At 40.6% G+C, this 19,789-nt stretch overlaps 1 protein-coding gene across 4 annotated transcripts in view; it reads right to left on the bottom strand.

Annotated features, from left to right (window-relative positions):
• Positions 1 to 19,789, bottom strand: part of VPS13B (vacuolar protein sorting 13 homolog B) — a 1,155,013-nt gene that overhangs the window by 976,427 nt on the left and 158,797 nt on the right. For all 4 annotated transcript variants that reach the window (XM_073679617.1, XM_073679614.1, XM_073679615.1 and 1 more), the window contains exons 8-11: positions 13,698 to 13,957; positions 6,533 to 6,628; positions 4,450 to 4,572; positions 2,910 to 3,047 (exon numbers count right to left, since the gene is read on the bottom strand). In XM_073679617.1, coding sequence (XP_073535718.1) covers positions 2,910 to 3,047; positions 4,450 to 4,572; positions 6,533 to 6,628; positions 13,698 to 13,957 — 617 coding nt within the window. The remainder of the gene's footprint in view (positions 1 to 2,909; positions 3,048 to 4,449; positions 4,573 to 6,532; positions 6,629 to 13,697; positions 13,958 to 19,789) is intronic.

Here is a 19,789-nt window from a genome sequence, read left to right as displayed (position 1 = left end):
TCACATCTACTTTATGTATTCAATATGTAATTAATGGAAGCCAGAGCTATACAATACATCCAAATGACACTTGAGAGATGCCATTGACTAAAAATAAGAGTACCATTGAGTTATTCTTGCATGTTAAAAGTGATTAAAACTGTTAATCTGATCAGATGTGGTATGATCAGACTGTGCTCCGTACACGGTCAGACACGGCCATTACACAGTACACAGCAGGGGCACATTTATAAGATTATCTCAGCACAGGAACATTTTATTTAAACACATCTAATTATGGAAGTTATTATTATTCCAAGATCTATTGATTATAATAAACTTTCCTTCATGGGTAAACTCCTTTAAGTTCTCCATCTTCATCACACCTGTGATCCGATTCTCGCATGTTAGAGATTCGGATCACACTAAGCTGACACTCAGAGTTTAAGAAGAGTGTAATTAACATAATCAAGCCAATTCCCTTGCACGAGTGAACGCTCTTCTGACCCCGGCCTAAAGTTGAATTTTAATGCTTCAGATTTTATTGCAGAAATATCCAAGACTGAAAACTATTTCATCTGAATCGGCTTGTTTAAGATAAATAGGACAGTTGAAAAACTTTATGCAACAAATACGCAATGTGTGAACTTACCCTAAAAAGTGGCAAAACTGCCAGTTTCACCCAAAAAAAAAAAAGATATAACCATAAATCATAATAATGCAACCTATTATACCATTCTATGAGGACAAGATCCTGAACTTCGCATTCACAAGAAATGTTCTGATTGTACTTATCCTTACAATATGTTACATTACATATGAAAATATTTATCTTAGACAGTTTAGATACTTGACTACTTTTAGACTTGTTTTAATGAAAATGCAGAAAGGAGGAGGACTAAACAGAATGGAATAATTTTGGTTCACCGCACATTTTAGCTGAGTGGGTTCCCACCACATTCCACTTGTGTCTGGGACCGTCAGAACCCTGTCATGTTCAATTTGGACAGTGCTGCCTGGCATTAGTCAAAAATTACCATGCTGAAAACGAAGAGTTTCTTTTCCATGGAGTCACTCAGACACAGTATGGCAGGATAGTCAGGATTAGTAACATCAAACAGACCATGGATAAAGCAATTTTCAATGAAATTACACACAGTTCCTGCCAGGTAGGATGCCCCTACTTGCACTCTGAGTAATGCGACAACATTAAAGTCTAAAGGAAATGTTTTTTTTAGCGGTTACAAATCTTTTTTTTCTTTTTCTCTCTGACGTTAGTAGCCGGAATATGGCAAATTCGGACAAATATCCATGTAAAAAAAGGAAAAAAAATAGGCACGAAAAAAGACAATCTAATGTGTTGAGACCATATTCACAAACAAAAAAGAAAAAGTTATCCCCTATCCATGAAATAGAGTATGACCATCTCATCACTGGGATCCCCAGCAATCATCAGATTGGACCCCCATCTTGAATAGAGCATAGGTGTGCATATTGGATCTCTGCTCCATTCAATGTCCATGGGCTGAACAGGCCTATTTTTGAGGTTCTAAAAGCCCAGATATCGGGAGTCCTATCCACAACAATCAGTAAGTTATCCCATTAATAACTTTTTGTTTTCCCTTTGATATACCTCTTCAGGCACTGAAAATCAGCAAGAGAGTACAATACATATAAATGGTGTATTCCAAACCTCGATCACACTTCACAATATTTATTTGCTCCAGACTTGCTGCATGCTACAGATATACAAATCAGCAACCCTATTTTGTCATAAATGACAAATCTGCCATCAAAAAGAGATTTAACCCTTTGCATAAATAAAGCCTAATCACTTTAACCTTCTGAAATAATTTCAATATCAATTCCCCATGATTTTCCAGGTTTCTGCTTTGCCATTTGCAAATGTGAACACTCAGAGGGTGAAAATCTGCACATACTCAGCTTTTGACAAACCCACTCTTTGATATCAAGTCCAAGCTGGTATCTCACATAGGACTGCCATGATGAGGTACCATAGTTAGTGGGTGAATCTGTAGCACCTGAGACACAGCGACCGATTCCTTCTGGAAGCTTAGACTTAAAGTTCAACTGTACTTTTAGAAAACTTTTAACTTATCAAAGAGATATATCAAACGTTTTGATCAGTGGATGTCCGAGTGCTGAGACAACCACTAAAGATGATGAAGCAGAAATGCTCAGCAGATCACTCAGCTCTTCCCAGATTAAAGACTTTCTACAGAGCTCGTCTTCAGTGTTGGATAACACCGAGAACTTTGCTCCTTCATATTAGCGATTGTTGGGGATCTAAGCACCCGAACCGCCATGAATCAAAACTCCTCACATTTCTCTATAATGTCAAAAATATTCTAAAAGTGCGGTCACACTTTAAGGTGGCCATATGATGCATTGGATGAGCATTGGCCAAAACCTCCAGTTTTGGACCATTTAATGGGTATGAGGGTGTCCCGACTGTCCTTCACAGCAGATGTGGCAGGGAGGAGAAGTGGATAATTGGACATACTGGATTTTAACAAGCCTAGTCCTTTATTCTTACAGGAGATAAGCCACCAGGAGTCATTTAACACTCCCTATTCAAAACATATGCACACTCCACTAAGCCGTGCGTGCATACAAGTGGCTGGTTAGGGCGATCACTAAGCTATCTGAAGTGTATTGCCATCGTTACTCAAGTTTTATATAGATATTGTGTTATTATCCTATTTAAAGGAGACTTACTCAATTACAAAATGCTGTTATATCATTAACATAGAAAATATAAATGACATGCAATGTCCCAGGATGAGAGAACAGAGCTTACTGATACAGTGAAGAAGATCTGACTACATACACAGTAAAAAACAATCACAAAAAGACAATACGAGCAGAAGGTGATACAAACTGCTTCTACTAATTATTTCCTTACTGACCTTATGAGAACAAGAGTCCAAAATAAATTCTGCTCGTATGCCATTATTTTCTGGACTTCTGTAGTCAAACAGCGAGTTTGTAAGATATGCGTTTCCCTTGTTACTTAAACTCTCCCCACATGTAAAGAAACAGGCCTCCTGGGGAAAAGGAGAGACGTCACAAGATTACATATACAAAGCTTTACTTAGCTCTCTGATGTTATGTTACATCACCATTATTTATAAGGAGAGACTTCATATTATCATTTTTATTATTATCATTAATTTTATTAACAGCCTTCGGTTTGATCTTGAGCCATGGAGACTTGATGGATGAACACTCTTGTAGGAAGATCAACCTTATTCAAGCCTAGATAGGTCCACCAGGGTCGTCTCCATCGTTATCTTGATAGTATCAAGCCATTGGGTTCCTGGTCTTCCTCTTCGCCTTGCTCTATTATTCTGACCATGATGTCCTTCTCCAGTGATTGATCTCTTCGTATGATGTGTCCAAAGTAGGCAAGTCGTAGCTTGGTGATCCTTGCTTCAAGTGACATGTCTGGCTTGATTTGGTCCAAAGTTGATTTGTTTGTTCTTCTTGCCATCCATCATTATGATACCACAAAATATGTGACTATCAATAATAAATTACTGCAGCAATGCTAATTCACCTGCTTAAGAAACAAAGGCTGACTTTAAGGAATGGCCAGACGGTATGGCCAGCCACATGCAGCTGAAGCTCCTACTGTGATAGCCATATGGCCACCCTACAGGCTGCCACCACACCGTCTGACAATACCCTTGTGTAATAGGATTTTGCATTTGATTTAACTTTTTCCCAACATTTCAAGTTAAGAAAACTGTGTCAGGTATTTTTATTTTAAGGGGTTTTCCACACTCTGTCAGCCTGGAAGTGATGAGGCTCTGATCACCAGTGACCCTGATCACTGACTGGCTGAAGGATGAGATGACTGGTGGTCTGGACGTAATCACTTTGGATCAGGAGGAGCGACAAAGCTGGAGCTGGGGCAGGATTTCAATGTACGCTTGTTCTTTCTTTTATAAGGATCTTTCCGAAAACTGGGAAAACCCGCTTAAGGGTTAGACACTGTTTGTATCAAATTCTTATACCTTTATTGCAAAAACAGTATGCAAATGTAGAAGGAATCAAATAGCCATAAGTAGACCCATCTGTGTGTTAGTTGCAGCTGGTGTCTTTTTCCATCATCAACATAGCAATGAACGGCCTTCAAATACATAAGTGTTTGGAGATCAGTTCTCCCGTCTACCATGATTCACGAAAACCAGGAAACTGTCAATGCCAGCTCCGGGTAGAAGGAAAACACATTTTTCCATGTCAACTACGAAAAATGAGTTTACCATGCCTAGTGAGAGTGCCAGGGACTATGACGCATCACCTCAGAACATGGAGGTAAGCTGTGACTGCCCACATTTCTGCTCTTGGTGGGAACTGCTTTTTAGGAGAAGCCTATTGTTTGTACAAATGCAAAATAATGAAAAGAAAAAATAATAACAGATGACAAATTATCTCAATACTCACAGAATCGGCCCCATTTGTATTTTCTTCAAAGTCTTTGATTCCCATAATTCCTTTCAGACATAAAGCTTGATTTCCAACAAAGCCAACTTGGCAATCAAAGAATGGCTCTCCCTTCATAAGAACCTACAAAACACGAACAGTTAATATAGACATAACCTTATATAACCATTCTGTCTAAATATCCTTCTTCAGGAGAGCACAGCTCTCCCTTTTCCCGGCTTCCTACTTGATGAGGGGAAGTGAGCTCATGAATGGTTGAAAGTTTGGATAAAGTGGCATTGTTGCACTGATGGCCCAAACTCTGCATTGTCCGATGCTGCAAGCATAGGCAGCTTTGTCTCTGCAACATCTGAGAAGCTCCGGGACAATGAAGCTGGCAAAATACGGCCATCCCGCCAGGTTCAGAAAAGAGCTTACAAGCTGAAAAGCTAAGAGCTTGCAAACGCCATGCTCCTTGCATAGGAGACTGTACACCGCTGATACACTGTAGAGGTGGCCGGAAACCTAAGCAATATAACATAAAATTAAAAAAGATTTTTCATAAGAGATTAACTGCAAAGTTGCAATTATGAGTTTGAGAAAACCACTCTAACAGAAGACTGTGAAAATGATAATTCTCGCTTTTTGACAACCTTGGGTATTATTGTATGACTCTCCAGCCTTACAACGCCTGCTCAATAAGGATACGCATTTCCTTAGGAAAACCCATTCCGATTCTTTCTTATTACTTTATGTCATTTCTCAAACCATCATGACTGGTTATCCCTTTCTTTTTTTATTCATAATAACTTTTTACAATTACTTGTAAAATAGTAAATTAAGATATAAAAGTGTATTTAGCCAGCTCAACTGCCCTATCCAGGAAAAAAAAAAATACCAAGATATATAAGTTTTCATCTTGTCATATGCTTATTCACCCAATATCCAGAAATTATCATGGACTTGAATTTTCTGACTCTTGTCTACAATGCCACTTATCTGTATGTTTTTTATCTACTTGCTTATTTTGCCTAGTTGTTATATACATCTATGCAAAAGTCAATAAATGGTGGATGAAGACTGTGGACACCTTTGAAGTGGAAAAAGTGATTTTTTTTTTTTACTTATGTTGGTGGTTACTTTTAGTTTGTGCAGTTTTTTTTTGACTTGGTTCATTTGAGACCCCCTGATATGCAGTTTGCAGAGTGATCTAAGATTGTTTTCTTGCGCGTGTCTGGCAGTAATAAAGGCTGGATTTGAGGTTTGTTTGTATCCAGTTGCTCATATATCATCACAGCTTCTATCCTGCACTTATTTCCTCTTTATGTGCCTTACTCCATTTCTATAGCCTGTTTTGTCTATCCTCACGGAGACTGTACATTCCTTCTTCATATCCGAGTACAATCTGATCCCTGCTTCTATCTCGACCACAAAGAGAAAGGAAGGGAAAGAGAGCTGCCAAAACCAGGTGCTCTGAAGGATTTGCAAAATATCAGATTTACAAAATCATTTAGCTTGATAAAGAATTTACACTCGGCTGCAGCAAAATGGTAGAACATTTTTAATGAAGATTATTTTGAACATTGCTTAAAGGGGTTGTTCGGGCTTGTGGTGAAAGTCTGCAGTCACTTTATGTGTCTGTTGACTTCTCAATCCTCACAGTGTGCACACCGCATGCTGTCAGGATTCTCCAGTGTCCCAGTCATATTCCAACTAGACACGTGCGGCATCGCTTAAAACAAGTTAAATTAACGAGCTCATACAAGTTTAGTCGGAATGATACCGCAAGTATGCATATTGCATATTTAAGATCAAGTGTCTGGCTGCTCTCGCCACAGACAGTGAAGCACACACAGAGGACTCAGAAGTCTACAGCTACATAAACTGACTGCAGACTTTCACCCAAAGACCAGACAAAAAGATTTAGGAATAAAATGAACAATTGTGAATGTGTATAGAAAAATCTAAATATGACACATACAAACAGAATAATGTAATCATTGAACTAAAAATACTTCATTATTTTCCTATAATATTGTGATTTTTAAAACCTATACAGGGAAAACGTAACCATGCATTTAGGAAAGCTGTAAAAAATAATGACCTCAATGGTGGTGCCTTCTTGCTCCCAGCGTATGACTTCTCTGGATTTCACCTTCTGGGGGCTGTAATAACTGCTCTCGGCTTGCATTTCAGTAAGCTGGAAAACAATACGACACACACCTTCATTCCAGGCCAACGCCAGCATTAAAGAGTGGCAATCTGTCATTACTAGACTGCATTGATGAAGACAAATTAAAGTTCACTATTGGCTAAAGTGTATTATTGGACAGGAAACAGGTGCAATGAAACAGCTGCAAGACATTAACCACACCACTGCATAGGAGGCTGACGTTAAATATGCCAAGTGTAATGTAAAGCGGGGCAGGAGCCGATCCACTCAACATACGGCCTTTCATTTACTTTCACCTTTTCTCTCAACGCTGAATTTATACATTGGATGAAAAATGGCCGGCTATCTTAAAACAACACTTGTGCAGTGCCGCAGCCCCTAAAATTTCACTAGTCTTGCAAATCACATACAGTGGAGATTAAGTGACAGGCAAAAGGTTAAACGTTAGTCATTCAGCTCTTCTTGTAGATATTTACATCTATATATCTGTCATGACATTAACGGCATATATATTAAATATAGGTATGTGTGCAAGAACAGGAATGGAAAAGAAACACTCAAGTTCTCATGTGTTCCGAAGATAATATATCCAAAACTCTTCAAAATTATTGAGAGGCGAGCTACATTTTGGGGGTAAAAATTTGGATTTTTACTTTTTTAGTTTCACTGGTTAAAATAGTTTTGCAAACTGTCACGGGTGTGTCGGGTGTGACAGGCAGTCATTCTGAATCCGGCTGTAGAAGGTCGCTGCGCTTGGCTTTGCAAACACCTTCTAGATCCTTCCCTCTCTAGGACCCAGCAGTGAGCTCTCCTTTCTGCTGCTAGTTAACACACCCTTACTTGACCTTTAAATAACACCCAGTCTCTCCAGAGAATCGCTGGTGATAGAAGCATTTTCCTCTGTTCGGGCCTGGAGTTCTAGCAGTCGGATAGTTTCTTCTTGGAGTTCCTTTGTGATTGTTGTTGTGATCGCTCTGGTGTCTTTTCAAAGCTAAGTGTATCCCCTTGTCTGTTTACCTTTTTGTCTTAAGTTGCAGTGGGGCTGACTAGTGCTCACCCTTTCCCCTTCCTAGCTAGGGCCTAGCTGTAAGGTCAGTAGGGATTAGGTATCCTGCTCGGCGATAGGTGAGGAACCTATTTAGGGACGATAGGAGAGCCAGTGTTGTTAGATCTACGTAGGGGTCTCCATTTCATTTTTCCCTAGTTGCTGGGCTCCCCCCCCCCCCCCCCTTTCCCCTCATCGTATGCTGGGTCCTTCCCATACCTAGCATGACAAACATAACATTTCTCATCTTATGTTGTTGTTGCCTTTCACTTCTTCAGCGCATACAGTACTGTTAAAGATAAAGATTATTTTAAAAAAAGGCAGTCCTATGTAACACATGTGAACCAGAGAAGAGTTTTCCACTGATCATCACAGATCAAGCTTCTGAGAGCTCTAGCTAATAGCGGTTTTCACTGGGCAAAGTTGCGTTTGGCTTGTCGTTTTTCCTGCAATGGTCACTAGTGGGTAAATGTAGGACTACATGTAATAAATTAATGTCTGACCCAATTAATACTGCAACAGCCATAAGCGGATAGAGCCACTGCTTATTAGTGGTTCTCCACTCTTCTTCTTCAGGAGTGTTGTAAAGGGTAAAAAGACCATATTTCCCACCTGCATTTACAGGGTCATGTAAAAGTTTGGGTACTTTTGCATGAGCCCATTTTCCTTCTTGGAATATTTAAAATGTAAAAAATTACAATATATATTTTTTTTTGCCTAAAATACCAAGGAAATGTGTCACCTTTAACTTAAAGAGTTTTAAGAAATCATTTTATCTTCAACTTGCTTAACTATTCGCAATAACAGAAATTTTGACCAGGGGTGCCCAAAGTTTGCATGCCACTATAGACGCAGATTTATTAGGTTTATTAAAGAGGTTGTCTCATGTTCTTTGATCAGGAGCGCAATGCTGCTCTGCCTACCAGCTTCCAGTTTGTCAGGGAGCTGTGCGCTTTTGACTGACAGCTTTGACAAGTGGATTTGCCACTGCAGCATTGTAGGAGCACGGGGCCGTTTAAGCTGGCCAAATCCAGCAAAGAGCTTGTAAGAACTGTGCTCCTCGTCTAGGAAAAAGGCCATCACTTATAGACTGTAGCAGTGGCTGTTAACCTAGGCAATGAACAATAAACTATATAATTAAAAATCCTTCCTTTTGTGAGAACAGAGAAGATATTTAATAAGAGGTAATTAGGGCAGCATGGTGGCTCAGTGGTTAGCACTGTTGCTTTGCAGCACTGGGGTCCTGGATTCCAATCCCACCAAGGACAACATCTGCAAGGATTTTTTATGTTCTCCCCGTGTTTGCGTGGGTTTCCTCCGGGTTCTCCCACACTCCAATGACATACTGATAGGGAATCTAAATTGTGAGCCCAATTGGGGACAGTGATGATGTCTATAAAGTGATGCAAAATATGATGTCACTCTAAAAATGAGTTAAATAAATTGCAAAATTGTTTTAAAAAGCACTTGGGCAACTTACCCATTTTACAAAAGGAACATAGGTGGTCTTTAGCTATGGGTAACCCTACTTGGTATTTTACAATAAAAATTAATAAAATGAAAAAAGTCATATACAGTATGATATCCATGAATGTATACATGTATTATGTGGGGTCCTTAAAGGGAACTTGATACCAAACGACCAACATGTATCTTTGTTATGTGAATATTCTACCCAACAAACCCTTTATATTCTCTAAAGGATTAGTGCATATTGCAAAAAAATATTTCATAACTTTGGTAACAATACCATAATTAGTGGATGACTAGTCTAGAGGTTGCTGTTTTCCCCAGAGTAGTAATCCTACTAATCAGGTTATCACGCCCCTGTGAGAGTAACATGATTTGCAAAATTGGCGTCACCGTCGGCTCCTTGCAAATCTATGCCTCTTTGTTAATGCGCTGTAAACTTGGTGTACGCAACTGTGATTGGCAGTGTCGGGGGTAGAGGGGTGAAAGTTCTCACCGCCAGAAGATAACTATGAATTAACGCCCAGTTGGACTGGAAGCAGAAATATCACATACTGCACTCCGGAAGAAACAAAACGGAAAAGAGCGGCAGAATCAGGGGAGCTCAGCGATTTTTACAGGGTATTTAGCATCATTTTTTTTAACAAGCGACAGGTCCTCCTTAAAATTTTTTCCCCCATTTCACAAGTATTTTTCTGGTTTGTTGGGTGATTGGCAGGCTGTTTAGACATGTCAATAATTGGGAAATGAGCGTTCCAAGAAATGCTCGTTGACTTTGATAGTCCGGCGTAAATGGAATCTAAGACTTGACAAATGTCATACAATGAAAACAGACACACATATTTGAGGGTGATATGAAACAAGACAGCTTTAAGAAGAAAAAAAAAAAGTCTTAAATATAGCCTAATTTCTCTCTTTACTTCCCATCAGCTGTCAGCAATTATTGCAGAGGAAAAGCAATTAATTGATTAAAAGAACTTAAACATTACAAGAACAATTTTCAACAGTATTAGGAAAATGTTACGTTTAATTTGGCATGTTTTTTTCCCATTTCCTTGGAATGGTATCAACCACTCAGAATTCTAATGCAGAAATATGAGCCTTTTTTTTTAATACCAAATATGAACCACAAATTAATTCCATACATTCCCTGCAAGAAACTAGAACAATGAATGCTAATGTTTTCCGTCTCCATGTAACATGTGAATCTCATACTGAACATCACATTGCAGATGGAAGTTTTCTTCTCTGCTGGATGTTTGTTAATTTGTTGCAGGTCATTTGAGGGTAGAAGGTGTTAAGGAGCAGCAGAATTATTGCAAAATGGGAACCTGGAGCTTCAACGGCCACTGTTCTGGGTGTACTGTGTGGTCTTGTAACTTTTTCTAAACTTATGTTCTATTTTATATCACTTTAATATGATCTAGGATGAAACTCCTAAGTCCGACAGTTGAAATTAGTTATGTCTGGTATTACAGCTCAGCCCCAAGCACTTGAATAGGAATATACTGTAATGACACAAACTATGGAGAAGCGATGCTCATTATGGAAAGTAGGGAAGACTTTTTTTCTACCGGTGGCAATGAACTAAAGTCAGCCGGACCCGCTGACCATTTATTGTGCTTTAGATAACTCATTTGGGGAGGCATGTCGAAGTTTCAACATGCCCAACGATTTTCTCTAAAGATATATATCCTTAGGGGAGAGCCAAGTGTATGGGGATTGGAAAGAACAGTCAATGACAGCTACTAAAAACTGAAGGTCCGCATTAATTCTTGGAAGTTCTTGGACCAGCAATTATTGTTTTTTGGCGCTTTTGTTTTTTCCTTCCCCTCTTTGAAAAGCCAAACTGCCAACATAGCAGTATGAGGGCTTGTTTTATTGTGGGACAAGTTGTAGTGTTAAATGACACTTTTCATTTTACCATAAAAAAAAAATTCAAGTGCTGTGAAACTGAAAAACAACCCCACAATTTCAACATTGTTTTTTGTATTTTGTTTTTACAGTGTTCATTACGTGGTAAAAATGACCTGGTATACTGATTCATCACGTCAGATCTAGGGTTGAGCGAGTATGTTCTGTCTGAGTATGCTCGGGCCGAGCTCCGAGTAGTTACAGCTGCACAGTGAGAAGGTTAAATCGCTCCCGTGTGCATGATTTGCTTTGTTTGACAGCTTTATTACATGTGAGGAATGTGTAAGAAATAGACATTCCTCACACGTAATAAAGCTGTCAAACAGTCGCAAATCATGCACACGGGAGCGATTTAACCTTATCACCGAGCAGCTATAAATACTCGGAGCTTGGCCCGAGCATACTCGGCGAAAGGGTTAATAGCACATACTCGCTCAACACTAGTCAGATCATTTACGACAAAAACAAACTTATCCAGTTTTTTTATTACTATTATTTTAGCAGTGAAAAAGTGTTGGAAATTAGTTAGAAAAAAAAAACAGAAAACCATTTTTTTTGTCCGAGCCGTCATTTTCCAAGACGTGTAACTTTTTTATTTTTTCATCTACTGAGTTGTGTGATAACTTGTTTTTTGCATGGCGAGATGATGTTTCAATTGATATTGAGATAGATAGAATGTTTTCATTGCTTCATAGTGTATTTTTTTCAGAGTTGCGAACCATTGGGCATCCCTGTTTGTGGAAGGGCAATGAAAGTGGTAGAGCGAGGGGTGCGCAAAATGGGATATCCCACAGTTCGCCAGGTTTAAACGCCACTGGCAAAGATTGGAAGCAGCACTGAAAGAGGTTGTCCACTACTTAATCACTGATGAATTATCCTTAGGATAGATCATCAATGACTGAACGGTCAGCAGTTCTTGGTGTCAGCGGCCGCAACGGCGCAACTGAGGAGCTGCTCCGTATTCTGATAGTGGCTGCGGGCTGGGTACTACACATCCGCTTCCTATTCAAATCAATAAGAGGCAGATGTGCAGTACCCTGCAGCGGCCACTATCAAAAGACTGAGCAGCTCCACAGTTGAGCAGTTCCGGCCGGCATCCGCCGACACCGAAAACCATTAATAAGCGGGGGCGCCGGGTGTTGGACCCCGACCGATCAGACATTGATGACCTAATTTAAGGATAGGTCATCAATGATAAAGTAGTGGACATCCTCTTTAAGAGGTTAACAGCAGAAGTTGAAGCTCGACTCCACTTGCTGCGGTTATAGGCAGATGAACAGCACAGTCATCAACCACTGGGAATGGGGCAGGCTTAGCCTCTGAGCCTAGTTCATATACTCGCTCCTGACGAGCGACATACGTGTACGGTGAATATATAGAAGGGGTTAAAACACAAAATTAAAGTTTGACAAATTAAAAGCATGTTTGCCATTAAAAAAAAATGTATTCGGATTCTGATGCAGATTCCACAGTGAAATGAAATACAATTCTTTCCAATGTGCCATAATTGAAATACATTCACATCATGGAACAAAAATAAAAAAAAAAAAAAATTCTTGTGGTGAAAACACCATTGGGTAGGCACATGTGAATTAGCAAAATGAATTGGGGAAATTTGCATTCCGACTGAACTGCGAATAGGCCAAAGAAATCCAAGGTTAAGCCTTATATTTTTGTTCCAGATTACGCTTAAGATTTTCTATTTCGAAATACACCCTATTGGCTCGCTTCCACTTGCCATGCAATTGGATGAGTGCAATTCGGTTAAAAAAAATAAATCGGATTACACTCGTCTCAATGTCATCCTATGGTGCAGTTCGCATATGCGATGATTTTATCATGCCGATTCAGCATGCAAAAACAATCAACAGCATGCTGCAATTGCATCTGAAAATCAGATAGTACGCATTCATATAAGCCTATGTGTGCTTGTGAAAAATCGCACTGCACTCGAATATCACCCAAGTGCCGTAAGATTCCCTTGGACGTCGGCAATGGAGAAATTAATTTCTCCCTCTCCGCACGTGTTCTGCAATTCTCTAATGTGGGAGGATCGGTGCACAGAGCACTGACACTCGGATCACCCTCGTAGCAGAGCAGGAGCTGACTGTCATTAGCATATCGCATCCGATGCCATACGCTAGTGTGTCTCCGGCCTTAGAATAACCATGCACACATCCAGTCTTTACTATATTAGGGTGCTTTCACACAGCGTTCTGTGTCCCAGTCGGGGCATACGCCCTAAAATTCCCCGCAAAATGGGGTCCGGACGTATGCTCTAACGGGGCCCATAGACAGCAATGGTGACGGCAGAGCGAACGTGGGCTCTGCTGTGCACTTTTTTCGGGAGTGTACGCCCACAGGAGGTGGACACTCAGACACAACAGCCTACGTCTGAGTGTGCACCTCCTGTGGGCGTACGCTCCCAAAAACAGTGCACGGCAGAGCTCACGTTCGCTCTGCCGTCACCATTGCGGTCTATGGCCCCCCGTTAGAGCATAAATCTGGACCCCGTTTTGCGGGGAATTTTAGGATGTATGCCCCGACGGGGACACAGAATGCTGTGTGAAAGCACCCTTAATGAATAGCAGTTTAATGCATATTCCTTCATACCTATTCGCACAAAAAAAAAATAAAAATAAAGAAATAGTAAGATAACCAGCAAACCTTGAATGTAATGGTGGCCTTTGTGCAATAGAACCCTATAGAGATAATTGGATCTTTGGATTGTTGCGATTGGTGACCCAGTGTTACACTTCCATCTTCAGATCCGGTGTAGCCATCTTCTCCTTCCATGTCATTACCGTAACTTACAATAGCTGGGACAAACGACCAAGCCCATGACACCCATCCTTGCTGGTCATCATCTGGCATGGGGTACATTTCCTGATCTGGATACTGCACACCTGCAAGTTCCTCTTCAGAGCCTGAAAAACACAGAAAATGCAATAAAGTTCCTAATTAAATAATTTGTACATTAAAAGTAAAGAAAGCAAGAAACAAATGCAGATCCAATCTACTAAATTGGATTATATAAATTTAAGAGAGGCAGCATCTGAAGGCAGTATCCACGAGGAAAATCCTACCCCTCCTGGAGAAAGACAGTAACATTAACGAGAAAAAAAGATTGAGTGGTGCAACCGGATGTATCATTAGCTCTTGCTTTATTGACCATATATTTTAAGAGTGCACCAATCCCTTCTTCAGGTGTAAAGGAATAATACATACAGGCAACATTTTAAATCGTGTAAATGAAGCAAAAAAAGTGGACCCACTGAGAATGGGCCCCATCACCATCAATAAGTCAACCCATAAATTTCAACAAAACACGAATAATGACCAGTTCAATAAAAAATAGTTAATGTTGGTCACACATTTCTGAAAGTTTTGTGGATAGTCACATTATAATTCTAATAACTCCAAATCACATGAATGTCTGATCCTATTATTTGTTGAGACTTCATGTGATCGGTATCAGACATAGCCGATTTAAAATGTAACATATAAATAACTTTTAGAAAAGTGTGACCAACATTTATTATTATAATGAAGTGTATATGGTTCATGTGCTGATGATGTTTATGGGATGGATTGTTGATGTTGGTGGTGGGCCCCATACTCTCGCTCAGCGGTGCGGTCCTGAAATGTGTAGTCAATAGGGCAAGATACTAGTGATAGATCCATTCATCATTTTTCTTCGTGAACACTACGGTCCATCTCCGGGAGTTGTAGGATTCCACTAGTCTTCATGAGAAGATTCCTAGATTGAGGTTTTTAACACCACATTAAATAGCATTGTGCTTAATGTAGCACAACACAGAAAGGTGAGCGTGGAGCCGAGAGTGGTGGGGTTTACCGGACACCATGCAGAACATGGGAGCGCCGCTTATCTTTTTATTGTTTTACATCATCCAGCATTTGCAGTCGGGGTAAGTGCACACTGTATTGTGCACACTAGGAAATATCCTGGCATATATATTGCTATTCACAAAACAGACTAGGCAGCATATGAAAGCATAATATTCATTTAACTGTATAGGGCTGCACTTTCTTATACTGAGGGCCACCATAAAAATACAACATACCATGTGGTACAAGGGTTTTTTTTTGCAATAAATCTCTATGGCAGGTGGATGACTGTGGCCTCTGGGGAGCAGACATTTTTCTCCTGAGTCTATATGCTCGACAGTAGCTAAAAAAGCAGCACACAATTAGCCTTAAAAACATATTCCATAGTCTTGATTGCAAAAACATTGAGAATCAAGAGAAAGTAAAAAAGAAAAAGAAAATCATGTCTATTACTCGTCTATCTGTCGTCCTTATTAACACCTCTGTTTGCCCCGTAGGCTGTATAGGACCAAAAAAAATACAGGGTCATGAAAAAACTCCTAAAAATGTAAATGAAGTTATTTAACTCCTTGGAGAAAAAAAAAATAATGTTGTATGTCATCTAGTGCCAATGCATGGAGGCATGAACCTGCTGTGTGCACCACCCCTTAAATAAGTTGACAAGTTAAATAAGATCTTGTGTTCATCCACACTTCAGATAAAAGTTCTTTGTCTTTATTTAATCCTCTATATTTTAGGGGATATCCCATAGACAACAATTATCATCTGTCCACAGAATAGATAATAAATGTATGAAAGGTCTCTGAGATCATCAGTGATATCAAAATTCCTTGTGTGAATGGAGCCTTAGTGCACACGTGTAACCACCACAGGTGCGAAGGTGAAGCGCAGGAGGAGCGAAACAGCCGATGTCTGACTTTGAATCCACTTCATTCCCCTGCCTGCATGTTATCTGCAATGCAAAAAAGGATTTTTATAGGGACGGTGAGTGCAAGCTTCTTTCATATTTTGGACAACTGATGTTTTCAGGTTTGCACCCGGGATCCCGATTTACCGGTTTGTTATGCACTGAATGGTAAGCAACTAAATACCAGTAATCGTAGGATTTTTTGATGCCGAATTTTTTCCTGTACACTCTGATTTTGATACCCTTACATACACTCATTCACTCCTCGGCTTCCAACCCCAAAAGAAGTTGGACAATAAGTAAGATAACCTATAACTCTGCCCTTCATCTGGCTAAACAATCCTACTTCACCACCCTCATCACTTCAATGTCCAACAATCCAAAACAACTTTTCGAAACCTTAAACTCCCTCCTGAAACCTAAAGCACAGGCCCCCACCACTAACCTCAGCGGGGAGGATCTGGCCACTTATTTCTTTGAAAAAATCAACCACATCCATCAGGACATCTCAGCCCAATCTCCTCAGTGCCTGGATCCCCTTCCCTGCCGCACTTCAAGCTCACTTGCCATCTTTGAGCCTGTTACAGAAGAAGAAGTTACCCAGCTCCTCGCTTCTTCTCGGCCTACAACCTGCAACAGTGACCCCATTCCTTCACATCTCCTGCAGTCCCTCTCACCGGTGGTCACCATTCACCTGACTAAAATATTTAACCTCTCTCTTTCTTCAGGTATCTTTCCCTCCTCAATTAAACATGCCATCATAACCCCTTTACTTAAAAAGCCATCCCTGGACCAGAACTGCACTGCTAACTACAGACCTGTCTCTAAACTTCCTTTCATCTCTAAACTCCTGGAACGCTTGGTCCACTCCCGTCTAATCCGCTATCTCTCCGATAACTCTCTCCTCAACCCTCTACAATCTGGTTTCCGCTCCTTACACTCCACTGAAACTGCCCTCACTAAAGTCTCTAATGATCTACTAACAGCCAAATCCAAAGGTCACTGCTCCCCGCTGATTCTCCTGGATCCCTCTGCAGCATTTGACACTGTGGAACACCAGCTTCTCCTCACTATGCTCCGCTCTATAGCCCTCAAGGAAACCGTTCTCTCCTGGTTCTCCTCCTACCTCTCTGATCGCTCCTTCACTGTATCTTTTGCCGGCTCCTCTTCCCCTCCTCATCCCCTTACTATTGGGGTTCCGCAGGGCTCAGTCATAGGCCCCCTCCTCTTCTCTCTATACACTGCCCCTATTGGACAAACAATCAGAGGATTTGGGTTCCAGTATCATCTCTATGCTGACGACACCCAATTATACACTTCTTCCCCTGACATCACCCCTATCCTAATACAAAATACCAAGGATTGTTTGTCTGCTGTGTCTAACATCATGTCCTCCCTCTATCTTAAACTGAATCTCTCCAAAACTGAACTTCTTGTGTTTCTCCCCTCTACTAACCTAACTCTAACATCGAAATTACCTTGGAGGGTTCAACCATAACTCCCAAGCAGCACGCCCGCTGCCTTGGGGTCATATTCGACACTAACCTTTCCTTTACTCCCTATATCCGATCACTCACTCGCTCTTGTCACCTGCATCTTAAAAACATCTCCAGAATCCGATCTTTTCTCACTTTTGAAACTGCTAAAACTTACTGTCGCTCTTATTCACTCTCGTCTGGACTACTGCAACTCTCTTCTGATCAGTCTCCCTCTTACCAAAATTTCCCCTTTCCAATCCATCCTGAATGCGGCAGCCAGGGTCGTATTTCTGTCCAGCCGCTTCACCGATGCCTCCACCTTGTGCCAGTCATTACACTGGTTACCCATTCGCTACAGGGTCCAATATAAACTCATCGCTCTCACCCACAAAGTTCTCCACAGTTCTGCACCACCTTATATCTCCTCTCTCATCTCAGTCTATCATCCTACACATGCCCTCCGTTCCACAAATGACTTAAGACTAACATCCCCCATAATCCGAACCTGGCACCTCCGTCTCCAAGACTTCTCTCGTGCTGCGCCAGTTCTCTCGAATGCTCTACCCCAGACGATCCGATTGATGCCTATCCCCGATGTCTTCAAGCGCGCTTTAAAAACCCATCTCTTTAAACAAGCCTACCACCTCAAATACCCAGTAAACTAACTTTCCCCTGTTCCCTCCTAAATACTATTCAGAATCTGCTCCCTACTGTTCATCTGTCTCTACACCCTCCATGCACACGATAACTGCACTCGGTAATTGAGTATTGCACTTGAACATACAGGCTGATGACCGGATCATACAGCTTTATATGATAATCCCGACTTATTATAATTGCCAGACATGAAATAACAAGCATTTTTCACCTATTGTGTCCCCCCTTTTCCTTGTAGAATGTAAGATTGCGAGCAGGGACCTCACTCCTGATGTAACTGTTTAAATTGTCTCACCTTGTATTGAATTTATTGTTTGTACATGTCCCCGCTTAATTGTAAAGTGCTGCAGAATATGTTGGCGCTATATAAATAAAAATTATTATTATTATTAAGTAAGATGACAACAGAAGTAAACCTCATTAGATAAAAATCTAGGGGGCCGTCTCAAGAATTGTAGTCTCAGACTCCAGGAGTGACCAGACCCTCTCAAATATGTTTGGACTTTTTCTCTTAACATATAAAGTATTTTGTAAAGGAGAATATATTTGTTAACAAGATTAAGCCACTGAGACAATAGAGGAATATCTGTTGACTACCATATCATTACGACCACTTTACTGGCACTGAAAAGAAGAATGCGAGAGAAGAGTAGTTTGTAGGAATTCTCGATCAAGTAATCCAAGACCCGGAGTAGACACACTTCTAGAGAGAGAACCCTAAGGAACTCAAAATTGGTGTGCATGAAAAGCACTATCTACAACCAAAATGGTGAGAACTAGGGAGTGGACCAGACGGCATGTGTAAAAGTCCCTTGAGCTATTCCACATCTAAAGCAAAAATCCAAATCAGAGATACCAATTTTCTGCAGTCTAGTAGGGGGGTAGTAAACTTTATGTAGGAATCTATATTGTATAAGAATATCTTCCACTTCTCCCCATTCACCATCCTCAAGCTCTGGTATATCCCAACTCCACTCAAACATAGAAATTGCTCAGTGTTTTAGGGAAGACTCTTAAACAGTTATAATTTTATTAAAAGTCCACAAACCGTCCAAACTAACAAAACAGAATAGCCTTGACTTGGCTCAAAGGGAAAAAATAAACAAAACAGTCCATATAGCAGATACAGGTTCACAGAGAGGGCTCATCCGTTCAAAGATAAATGCAGACTCTAGCAGAGGCTAATCAGTATACAACAGTTAAATTCATGTCCACACACAGCAAGCCTCTGAGGCAGCTGAGCTGCCTCAAATAGGCCATTCAAACCTCAGAGCGGAAATATCGGAACGGCCAGCCCCACCCAGCTCTTCTGTACGCTCCTAAAACCCAGACCCAGAAATCCGTGCCCATTAAAAAACTCTCAGTAACTAATTTGCTACAGCTATACATTACGGAGGCTAACCACCCCGGTGACACATATCTCCCATCTAGGACCTGTCCAGCTGCATCCTTACACTACACATGTCAAAGTTTTAGCCAGGTCTGTTGACCTCAACAACACCTCTAGCTTAGTCCAACCTAATTGTACTTTGATGGGAGCCAAACTGTGAATCCTGAGTTGAAGACATAGAAATCTTGCTATGACTTGCCTAAGTATGCCTTTTTTTCTGAGATTCAGAGGTTGGGAAGGTGGAGGAAACAACAAATAGTTGACCCAAATACCGCAGGGCAAGTTTTACCCAGAATATACTATAGGGATAATCTAACAGATGGCTGTTGTGCAACAGGAGAGAATGAGGGGACATAAAAAAGTGATGGTTCTAGCCCACCACTAATGCTAAAGGCAACGATTTAAGGAGCCAAAGCATAGAATACACAGGTTTAAGTTAAGTTATCCTTAGACAAGCTATACATTCATCACAACTATA

Source organism: Phyllobates terribilis, unplaced genomic scaffold (assembly GCF_046119375.1).
Source record: "Phyllobates terribilis strain yellow unplaced genomic scaffold, ASM4611937v1 Scaffold_4__5_contigs__length_816908805, whole genome shotgun sequence".
NCBI classification, from domain to species: domain Eukaryota; kingdom Metazoa; phylum Chordata; class Amphibia; order Anura; family Dendrobatidae; genus Phyllobates; species Phyllobates terribilis.
Note: the sequence above shows the minus strand (reverse complement) of the source record. Positions and strands in the feature narration are given on the sequence as shown.